The sequence below is a fragment of the Plasmodium fragile genome (assembly GCF_000956335.1).
Source record: "Plasmodium fragile strain nilgiri unplaced genomic scaffold supercont1.3, whole genome shotgun sequence".
Classification (NCBI taxonomy): Eukaryota; Apicomplexa; class Aconoidasida; order Haemosporida; family Plasmodiidae; genus Plasmodium; species Plasmodium fragile.
In genome coordinates this window covers 493017-504171 of record NW_012192583.1, presented here as the reverse complement: position 1 = coordinate 504171, position 11155 = coordinate 493017, and the positions used below count along the sequence as shown (strand labels likewise).

The window sequence follows — 11155 nt, the reverse complement described above, 5'->3', positions numbered from 1 at the left end:
CGCAATCGGAACAACTGCAAATTTTGTAAGCTTCGCGAAGTGAAGTGCTATTTTAACTGTTCTCCCCTATTTGAGCTCCACCCACTCAAGATAGGAAGCAACGGAAAAGAAAAGAAAAAAGTAGTTGCACAAAATGGTATATCTCAATTGTGATGACAAGCTATATAACAAAACGAAGCTGTATTCCCCAGTTGGTGATTCTACTTTGGGTAGTGTGCATGGAGTACCTTTGAATTATTTTGATCCCCCCTGGGGGGGTCCGAATGAGAATCTTCTTCATACACTCCACGAGCAGAGAGAGAATAGTGAAGTTCTTCCTACATATGGGAAGAAAAAAAAAAAAAAAAAAAAAAGACGAAAATTCGTATGTGTTACAATTGTAAGGCACCCACGACCGCTGAAAGGAAAAGTAACGCCGACCATGACAGCCACCTGAATGACAAATATTTTAGTCAGTCCAAAAAGGGAGATTACAAACATGCAAAGATAAATATTACGACAGATGATCACTATACAGAAAGTGATTACACAGATGGTTCTGAGCACACGGTTCCTACTTTGGACAAATGGAAGAAACCTCGAAAGAAATTTATGGGGAAATATTTTTTTTCCGAGATAGCTAATAGTTTTTTACACCCTTGGAATGGGTGGTGTCCCTCTACTGCACCTCAGTCGGGTGTAGTGAACCCTCGCCTTGACTGCTTGCATTATAGAATAGCGGCGAAGAGAAAGGGGAGCGAAGGCTTCATAAAACCGGAAATTATCGTCCGATTTTAGCGAAAAGGTTGTGTGCAACCATTAAGATGTTGAAGCCGGGTTGCTCAGACTAGCACTGACTCTTCATTTGAAGCAGATCCTGGGTGCTATTAAGTCAATCACTTCTCTGGAAGGATGCCATGTCTCATCTACTGCGTGCATAAGTTCGATCCCTTGCCGTCCTCTAACCTATGCGACCAGTTTGTTTTGTTCACCTGTGTATGTTCGTACTGCGCGTTTCCATTCGTCTATACATATATATATATATATATTTTTTTTTTCTTATCAGCATTTGTTATTAATATGGAACACTGTCCTGCCCCCGCTTGAAAAAAGCGGCGCAATTGTTTTTAGCGGATAGGATCTTTTGTTCATTTGTCCTCTGCGTTTGTCCAACCTACTACATTGTATGACCTGCTTCGCTCTCTTTGCGCGCCTAATTTGTTAACCTGTAGTGACAATCACCTTGATGCTGTTATCCACGCGAAAGCATGCTAGTGCGATGGGCCCAGAAAAATGTAAAAGGACGACCATGCTTTGTAAGTGGCCCGAGGAGAGGTGTCTCTTTTGAGTTCCCGGACAAGGGGTCGGCGTATAAGTAAAAGGGAAACTTCCTCGGGGGTGAGGAAACACCACGGGAGGATAGCATTTTAACGAAATCCTCCATGTGGGGATAATGTAGCTACCAGTTGGGACATAGCAAATCATTGGTGAGAACAAAAAAAAAAAAAAAAAAAAAACATGTGTTTGTGTCAAGTAGGTTGATAGAGGAGGGTGTGTGGGGGGAAAATTTCCCCCGTGCATATCATCGTGGGCACAATAAGGGGTTTTAAAAAAATTACTTAACAACAACAAAAAAGTGGGTGGATGAGAGTGTGGAGCCAACAAATATACATGTGTGAACAATCCGATTGTGCGGAGCAGAGGAAAAGATGCGCCTTACAATGAGGGGTGTAAAAATTGTTGGTGGTGATTTTCTCAAAATAGAGGTTATACAGTTGACTATGAAGCTTCTTCCTTTTCCTTCTGTGTGGCTTCTGTCATTTTATTAAAAATTTGTTGAGCATCCTTATATAGGTTCTTATATGAATCACTTAATTGAATTTGAGTATCATTTTTAATCACATCTGTGCAGTTGCGGAATAGTTGCATGAATAATTTTTTATCCGTCACTGCTCTTTCTACGTTGAACGTTTCCTTTTCATTGGTCGTCATTTTCATTTTCTTTAATTTGGAGGCGTTAATACGGGCCTTCATGTCATTTAGTCTGTGTAGGAGGAGGTAATGCGTCTTGATGTACTTCATCAGATTGGGGTTGTAAATATGTAATTTTAATTCAGCTCCTTTGTGGTATATATCTTTCAGTTCTTCTGTGGTATGATTTTTAAACCTCTTGGTCTTTAGGCTATTTTTTATATTTTCGATGAAGGCTTTTCTCTCTCTTATCATTTTGGAATTTTTCAGTTTCATATTTTTTGTGTCATTTAGCTGGATGGAGGTTTTTACCCTTTTGAGGACGTTTATGAGATCCTGCAGGTTTTCAATTGGGGGGTCTATTTTTTGCTGAATGTAGAATGTTCCCTTATTACCATGACGATTCGTTTGTTCTTCATCGGGGCTTGGGATGAGGTTCTCTTCTAGAAGGTAACCCCCTCCGTTGTTGAGACCGTGTGTTAGTTTTTCATTCCGCTTGGGGTTATGTGTACCATTTTTTGTCTTATTTAAAATGGCACAATTTTTTTTAACAAGGGTCCTGGTGATGTTTCCAATTTTACCTCCAAGGGAGTAGAAGGTGTTTTCCGTCAGTTGTAGTTCTGCATCCATTTTTATTTTGAAAAGGTCCATTTTGTTTTTTAAATTGTAGGTGGCCTTAACATCATCGATGGTTTTTTTTACGTCCGTGGAAAGGGAAAGGAAATTATTAAAAGAGTCTTCGAACTCTTTGCTCATGGGGTCATCCGCCTTGTGCTTTTTTTCTTCCCTGTTAATGTTCGGAGGGATATCGAGCAGCTTGGCGAATGGGTACTTTTCAAACTTGTCCAGCTTATCCCCGTTCTCAGGTGCACCAAAGGTGAGGCAATGTGTTTCTGTCCCTACTTTTTGGAGCATCTGTGCGAAGGAGCTTCTTCCAACCATGTCGCTTCGGGGGGGAACAAGTTTTGACTCTACATAGGCTGATGTCTCTTTGGATAAATTTAAAACGGAGGACAGGGCTTGAAAAAAGTGTTCTTTGCTCAAGGATGGTTCCATATTGGAGGTTTCTTCCGCTTTTTTCGTACACAGTAGGTCATCATATTCGTTATCATTCAAGTGGTAAACGCAATTGTAAGTCTCCTGGTTGTCCTTCTTTCCTTTTCCATCACATGTGTGACAGTTTTCCCCCACAGATAAGGCGCTTGGGGGCATGTCACCACTACACACCTTTGAGAGGCTCCTAAAAATTTCGTAATAATTGCCTCGATAATGAAATAGCAGATCATTTTTAAGAGAAAAAATATTGTCCTTATGATTGGCCTGGCTATCCAATGTTAGATTTTCTAAATTCATTGTAGCAACGTCAAAAAATTTCTTCATTTCGGTTTCTACGTCTTCGTGGGAAGTGTCGTCCTCGAGGGTAACATCGTCAGAGAAGTTTAATAAAACGTTTACTAGAACATCTGGATGAGCATAGGAATAGTTTTTTGAGGATGGTTGACTTATTTTGTTTCCATTTTGCGGAAGACAAACCGGTGAGCTGTCCTTGTTCAACCGCTCCTGGGCAGTGTCGCTAAACATATTTACCTCCACCTGAAGGAGGTATGAATCGCTGGTGGCCAATTCAACGTGCTTAAAAAAAACGTTTTTCTTCCTTCTCCTCTTTAAGATAATTTTTCTTCCCCAGTTGTTTGTAATAAAATTCAGGTTTGCACATTTCTCATGGGTAATTTTTTTTCGTTTTATTTTTAATATTTTGACGACAATATTTTTGAATAAATGGGGATTGTTCAGGTCCACGTAAATGGAGCCCCATGTTCTGTCGCTCCTACCATTGATGGTGATTGTTTTTATTAATTTAAATTTTTTTGTTTTCTTTTGACACTTGTACGTGGTGAGTTGGAGGGTGTCTATCTCTACTTGTGTTTGGTTGGTTTTTTTTTCTGCAGATGGGGGCAATTCACTGTAGTTTTTCTCCACTGTGGCGTTACCATTTTTTGGATCAACCCCTCCTGAGGTATTCTCCTTTTGAAAGTCATTCTTTACGTCCAGGTTAATGTTTTCACCGTTGTGGTTGAAGGTATACATTTTGCAAAACGACGAAACTTCATTAACCCGTATGTTTGTCTTTTTCCTCTTTGTGTATTCTTCACAGGAGATGTCTTTCTCTCTAGACGGGGCAGCAATGGTTACCTCAAAATGGAGGTCCTTTCCGATTAGCCTCTCTGCCTTTTTTGAAACGACGAGAAATAGGTACGTGCATTCGTCCTTAGCCTCATCGTCATCATTATCACATGGAGGAATGCAAATTTTGTGAATAAAATTTTCCATCGAAATTTTGTAAAAAAGTTTTTTCATTCCGTTGTGGGAATCCTCTTCTTCATTCTCCTCGTCTTCATCTTCATCTCCCTGTTCTGTAATGTTCTCATTTTTTTCCGATTTTTTTTTTTTTTTTTTTTTCCTTCCCTTTCCATTTTGCACATCAAAAATTCCCTTCCATTTTGTTACGTTACAAATGTATAGATCCAAATGGGGCATAACTTTTAAATCGTTCGCTTTAGGAATTACATAAAAAAATGGTTCACGTAAATTGCTCACTTGAGGGATCGTCACTGTATATTTTAGCAGTACCTTGATCGGGCATTCCTTCCCTATATTCAATTTCTTTTTTAAAAACGCCATTTTCATTTTTAATTTTTTTTCAAAATATTCTTCTACACTCATAAAGGAGCACTTAATCAATCCTTCTTCACTTGGCGAATGTAGCGCATTGCTTCTATTTTGTGTGTGTTCCGATTTTTTTGCCTGTTCTGAGGGTCCCCCATGTTTTGTTTTATTTTTCTTTCCCTCGAGCCATTCAACGGAGAAGTCGCCCCTCTTGCTGCGCTTCACATACACAAGGAAAAAATGTTCCATGTTCCCCCTCAGGTGTATATTCCGTTTTTGAATTTCTTCATCAAAGTGGTAATCCTTCCATTGGTCGTGTCCGCAGTTGTTTAGAAAAAGGTTTGCAGGTAAGAAGCAGGCGGGGTTGCTTTCCCTGTCCTCTTTATCTCCCCCTGTTGCATCCTCATTTCGTGTGAGTCTCTCTTCGCCTATTTTCCTAACGAAGCACTCGAAGTTGAGGATGTCCTTTGGGGAGAGCATCGCGTGTTTTTCTTCCCCTGAGTGAAGACCGGAGTTACCACAACCACAGCCGCTACTTCCATCGGTAACTATTCCTTCTGGGACACGGCCCAGTGTTGATGTGAACAATGTGAGAAGTCCCCCTTGGCGTTTTTCAGCGTGGCTGAAGATAGGGCGCTTTGTCTCGCTCCTTTTTCGCACCATGATGTCCCCCCCTGTGCACCTTTTCCTCTTTCCAACTTTGCAGGAAAAAAAGGAAAAACAAAATTCGTGCAGCCCGTCAGATAAAGCTTCCTCATTTGGCCCTTCAAATACATCATTAGAATTGGTACAGCCGTTGCTGCTACTTGGCCCATATGGCCCATTGTGCGTTTTAATATCGTCAGCACGGGGTGACAACTCGGAGTTGCTTCCACTCCGATTGATGCAGACGGAACAAATGAGCATAAGATATGGAAAGCTCTCCTCCTGTGTAGCGTCAGAAACACTTGACAAAGGGTCACTACTGCTGTCTTTTTTCTTCAGCTTAACTTTACCATGATTCTTTTGAGTTGCTTGAATTTGAGCAGTTCTGTTTTTAGCATACCTGTTGGTGGACGCAACTTCGAAGTGGGTTCTGTTGACGAGGAAAAAAATCGTTTCCCCCTTGGCTAAGAAGTTATTACCATTCGTTTTTATCACATATTGGTATGTGTAGTTTACGTTTACTCTTTGGGTAAGTATCTCCAGTTCTCCTTCGTCCAGCCATTTGTCGAGGTCCTTGTGGGCGTTCTGCCATGGTGCACGCGTGTATAAACACGTGTGTAAGGAGGCACAAGGAGTGGTTACGTGCGGTGGTTTGGGCCTGGGTGTCGACCTCTGCCTCTCTTGGGTGCCCCCTTTGTGTATTCGGTTAGTGATGAACTTTTGCATAAAATGGTTGCCTCGGTGGGAGGTGGCCAGGTGAGGTGACGGCGCCGAGCTGACTGCACAGTGGACTAACTACAGAGTGAACTAATTGCGACTTTGAAAGTGTGTAGTAGCACCCACGCACCATGTCACACGCGTCCAAAACAAACTCCCTGCCTGACACATATTTGCACTGGTTGGTTCTACTTAAATGTGCACAGGGGGGTGTATGAATTACCTTTTTGCCCGACTTGGAGGTACCCATTCTGGGGTGCCTGCCATCCGATTCCTCGCTGACTGGTTTAGCTCGCTTAGTGTTATTCTTAGCATCTCCTAAAATTTTTCTAATTAGTTGAATCACCTGTTGAGTATTCTCTTCATTCACCGTAACGTCACATGTGTCACAATTCGCATCACTAAGATTGTCTGCTTGGGGTTCCTTGCTCATATCACGTGCATTGAGATTTTTATCTGCCCCCTGGTCTGCTTCCTGTCCCTGCTCAGGAATACCATTCGGGGGAGTCAAAATATTTACTGGTACCAGTTCTGTGTCTTTAATCCGGATGTTTCCCCTGTCGTTGATGTAAGCATACCCTTTGAGGAAAACATCCTTCTTTGCTTTAAGCATAGACTGTTGGTACGCGGAGTAGGATGTACAATGGAGAGGCGTAACATCTTCGCATTTTATTTTTATATATTCATTTTCCACTGAGCAGATGAGGAAGAAGAAACGTCCGTGCGGGTGCTTCTCATTAGGACGGGAGCTGCTCAAGGACAAGCGGGTGTTTGGAAGCACACACAGATCTGCTCTCGTGTTATTCTTTCCCTTCACAGTGTGTATTTGGTGCGTTGTTTTCTCTGAATGTTCAGCGCATTGCTTTTCGTTTAAGTTGGGGTGTGAATTGGCTACGTCAGCATGTCCACAATTGACGCTCATTATGTCGCTGATCTTGCCAAAGAGCACCGCGCAGGGGATGAAAAAACATTTCTCCGCCCGTAGGTGGTCCCCGAAGGGGATAAAGTCGTATGACTTGTTTATACATTTGAGCCCCGTTAACATCTCGAGGAGGTGAAAATGATAATCGGGCAGGTGAAAAATTTGAAAGCAAGTTAGCAAAGCCTCCATGAGAATATGTGGCCATAACTCTTTCTCATTCAGAGAGGGGCAAGACAAAATTTGATTCTTCTCATCGTATGGTAGGGTCAGGTGTACAAAGACTAAACGCCATTTATTATTTATGTATAATTTAACCAAATAGTAGCTCAATCTGTTTGGCACTGGGAAGGACGAACTCGTTTGTGGATGTATCAGCTCGTACAAATAATTCCCCCTAGGTATGAGGGCCTTATTTTCTTTTATTAAGCATACAGAGGAGTAAAAAAATCTGAAGAAATCGCTTTCCTCTTTGTATGTCACTTGTGCTTTTCGGCATTCATAATTTTGATACGTCACTATGCACTGGCCATGTGTTCCACCGTCTTTATGATTTTGGTGCTTCTTAAAATATTGTTCCGTGTCTTGGTCCAGCTTTTCCAGTAGATTTTCGAATTCCTCCAGGTAGTTCTTCACCTCCTCCGGTGATAACAGCGCTTTTTTTTCTTTTTTTTCTTTTGTCCTTTTTCCTTGCTTAGGGGGGGAATTCAAAGCCTCAGAACTGTTGTTGGGGCATTTGTTCTTTTCAGTGATTAGCGTGTCGTTCTTCTTCCCCTCTTCACCTTCACCGCACTGTCTGCCATTATGCGGCGACACCTCTTCTAATTCACATTCGGGAAGGTAATTTGGATCTTTCCAGTGGTGCACTTTTTGGCCACACAAGTTTAACCAAGTTTTGACCCGCTTGGCTTCCCTTTTGGCGCGCTCTTTGCCGATCCTCCCAAAGGCGGGATCCCGTAGCACCTCCTCAGTTACGTATTTTTTCCACAAGTCAAGCGCATTTTTGTTGCCCTCGAAATCTACAATTGTGTGTTTGAGAAGGGTGTCCTCCATTGCACTTTTTTTTTTTTTTTTTCTTCGCGCAGGTTGTCATTCGCGGTGGCATTTGCAGTGGCTTTTTTTTTTTTTTTTTTTTTTTTTTTCCCCAATTTTTAGTGTTTTTTTTTCACGTTTTTACAACCTTTTTTTTTTTTTTTTTTTTCCCCCAATTTTGTGGGTTTTTTTTTCACGTTTTGACAACCATTTTTTTTTTTTTTCTTGCCCCCTTTTGTTTATCCTATTTAGCGTACGCTCTTTCTTCGCATTTACTCTGAAGGTAAATTAAAAATGAAGTGAAGTTTATCAGGAGTGGAATTCCAAAAAGGGAGGACGCCGCAGACGTTGGGTAAAATTACAGCAGTTGGTTTTCGTCCCCTTTGCGGAGCTTCTTCCTCCTGAACCCTGGGGGACTCCCCAAATTGTTCATCCGGGGGTAGCAGCTCGGCTATTGGCCGTTCTGCAATTTGACGTTGGCCACATTGACGGCTTACCAATTTAAGCTCGTCACAGAAACCGCTATAAACATTCGGGGGAACACAAAATGGCTCGGAACGTTGAGAAAGGGAGGTCGATGCTGAACCAGTGGCTGAAGGCCAAGGAACTGAGTGAACAGAAAAGCTTTTTTAAAATTCCCAAGAGGGTTAACGAAGTGGAGGACTTGGAGACCGCTGTGTCGTGGTAAGCACAAAAAGGGAGAGAAGCGGAAAGGGAAGGAAAAGAAAGGAAGCCCATTGTTATCGTTCTTTTTTTGTTTTTTTTTTTTTTTCTACAAATATGCCCGCGTCGCTGCATTTACTTTTTCTGTGTGTCTTTGCCCTACGTGCGCGCAAATGGGTGTACACCTTGAGGTAGGCACTCACGTGTTTTCCTTTTTTTTTTTTTTTTTTTTTTTTTCCCTTTGTTTTTTTTTTTTTTTTTTTTTGTGCATTGTGTAACTTTTGGGTACTTCTATACGCACACGTGAGGCATCATTGCGGTCTTTTTTATTTTTTTGTGTATTTAACCCTTGGGCCTCAACCCGTGCTGTCCACCCATGAACAAATTTTCACTTTACCTCAAATTAATAATTATTGAAATGAAGGACAAAATGACCAGCGGAAGCAGTGCGTAGCCCAGCATGCTTATCGTACGGTACAGGTCCAACGTCAGATTCTGAAATGGTTTACAAAAAGGAAAAAATTAAACATATACTTATAAGTAATGAAAACGCAACAGTGGCTTCTTCTTTTTTGTGGCACATGTTAGCAGTGTGTACGAATTTTTACGAAATCACACAATGGGGGAAGCAATTCATATACTTTTTTTTTTTTTTTTTTTTTCCCACCTGGCTCATCATGTTAAGGAGAAGATATATGCTCAGACTGCTAACAATTCCGATCAGGTATATGTAACTGAAGGAGGCTTTTCCGGCCTGCGAGGAGGGAAGGGTGTACGATTGTTTGGTAGGCTAACGGGGTGAGTGATAATTTTAGCGAGCACAAACGCAGCGCTTCTTACCAGTAGCAGTATGAACCCTAAGGCAAGCACAATGATTAACGGCCCGGATAAATCTGAATTTTCGAATAACGTGTCGTCTATTCTGTGGAGGAGGGCATCACGAAGGGGGAGGGGTGTAGGGGACATAAGTGTACAATGAGATAATTGCAAAATGTACACATGTAGACTGCGTATATGTGGAGCCATTTTGGAAGATCCCCTCCCATATGTGCACACGTATTAGACGGACGATCACTCGTGAAGGGTAACACCTCTCTCAACACAATTCTTACTTGTAAAACATAAAAACAGATTTCATCCTTTTCGAAATTAAGTCAAAATTGATACCTAATTCTTCTAATAAGGGTGGTTCATCTTCCTCGTCTTCTTCATCCTCTTGTCGCTTGTGTTGGTTTTCTTTTAATTTATTTTTATTTGTTGAGATAAAATTTCCAAAAAAAGGTTCCGCGCTTGAGCCCACATCTTGGTTAGCATTTGGGGGGTTGCTAAATGGGCTTGTCACCACGCTGTTGTGGTTGCCGCTTGCACTTCCACTTGCGCTTACGCTACTTTGTGTGAAGTTAAAACCTTTTGGTGCAGCACTGCTTTGGTAGAAATTATTTTCAAAGGGGGCACTGGGGATCACATTGTTACTTGGCTTGTTGTAGTTACCACCTTCATATATTTTTTTACTTACAGATGGGTTTGTAACACTGTTTATATTATTTAGGTTGCTTTCGTGGGGCCCGAAATTGGAATCGTCATTATTCTCATTTCGGTTATTTCCACGGTTTATTATTTTCTGGTTGTAATAGTTCATTTTGCACAGGAGGGGGGGGGGGGGGTCTATATAACTTTTTATGAGGATGGTTTATTTGGCGATGTTGTATAATATGCCCTTAACGTGTTCTCCTTGAGGGTCACTTACACCCTGTGCGTTTGTCTTTGTCTCGCCACTTGTCCTTTCGCTAGTGTCGAACACATGGCACAGGTACGATTTTGTATAAAGTTGGCAACCCTCCCTTCCCCTCTTAAGTCGCCCAACTACACACGGCTATGCACAGCTACACAAAAGGGCAATGTATTATAGGTTCGAACAAACAACGGCCTGCAAATGTCTCCTAACGTGTTGTATGAAAAACACCAACGTCGAGTTGGTTGACGGGGGACTACACAACTTTGGTTCTTCTTCACAAGGGAAATTTAGGCAAGCAGGAAGGAAAAGGCACAAAAAAGAAAGAATATACGTTTTGTTAGGTGATATAAAAATAAAGTACAATAAAATAAAATAAAAGAGGCACAACATAGATTATCATACGTGTGCATGTTCAAATGGAGCGCGCTTATTTTACAAAACTAAAAAGGCGCCTTCAAACCCCTCCTAACAGAGTGGATATACTTTTATATATATATACGCATTGTTCTTGTTTTTTTTTTTTTTTTTTTTTCCCGTTTTGAGTGAACTCCAAATATGTGGCAATGAGTACTCAAACGGGGGTATATCATCAGTACTGTTTGATTGTGCCTCTCTGCCATTCTTTTTCATTGCGCTTCTTCAGTGTTAAAAATGGGAAAATTATACTAATTGTTCAGGACGAAGATTCAAATGAATGGAGGCAAGGAGCGGCAACGCGACGTGGAAACAATATGCATGTATGGTTTATGTATTAAATTATTGCATACCATTTTGCTACGCCTACCGCTTTGTGTTTTTTCTTTTTTTTTTTTTTTTTTTTTTTTTTT

The 11155-nt window shown here is 41.2% G+C and overlaps 3 protein-coding genes across 3 annotated transcripts; 1 reads left to right on the top strand and 2 right to left on the bottom strand.

Moving 5' to 3' along the window:
• Nucleotides 1-133: 133 nt before the first annotated feature.
• On the top strand, nt 134-777 carry AK88_00431 (uncharacterized protein; the record flags this gene model as incomplete). Its single annotated transcript, XM_012478082.1, has 2 exons — nt 134-310; nt 385-777. The coding sequence occupies 2 exons, from the start codon at nt 134-136 to the stop codon at nt 775-777; spliced, it is 570 nt and encodes a 189-aa protein (XP_012333505.1).
• A 981-nt stretch (nt 778-1758) lies between these two features.
• AK88_00430 (uncharacterized protein) lies at nt 1759-7951 on the bottom strand (the record flags this gene model as incomplete). Its single annotated transcript, XM_012478081.1, has 2 exons — nt 1759-5847; nt 6203-7951. 2 exons carry the CDS (start codon nt 7949-7951, stop codon nt 1759-1761), a joined length of 5838 nt encoding a protein of 1945 aa, XP_012333504.1.
• Nucleotides 7952-8986: 1035 nt separating this feature from the next.
• On the bottom strand, nt 8987-10232 carry AK88_00429 (uncharacterized protein; the record flags this gene model as incomplete). The annotated part of the gene is made up of 4 exons (XM_012478080.1): nt 8987-9088; nt 9261-9347; nt 9434-9515; nt 9706-10232. The coding sequence occupies 4 exons, from the start codon at nt 10230-10232 to the stop codon at nt 8987-8989; spliced, it is 798 nt and encodes a 265-aa protein (XP_012333503.1).
• Between the last annotated feature and the right edge of the window lie 923 nt (nt 10233-11155).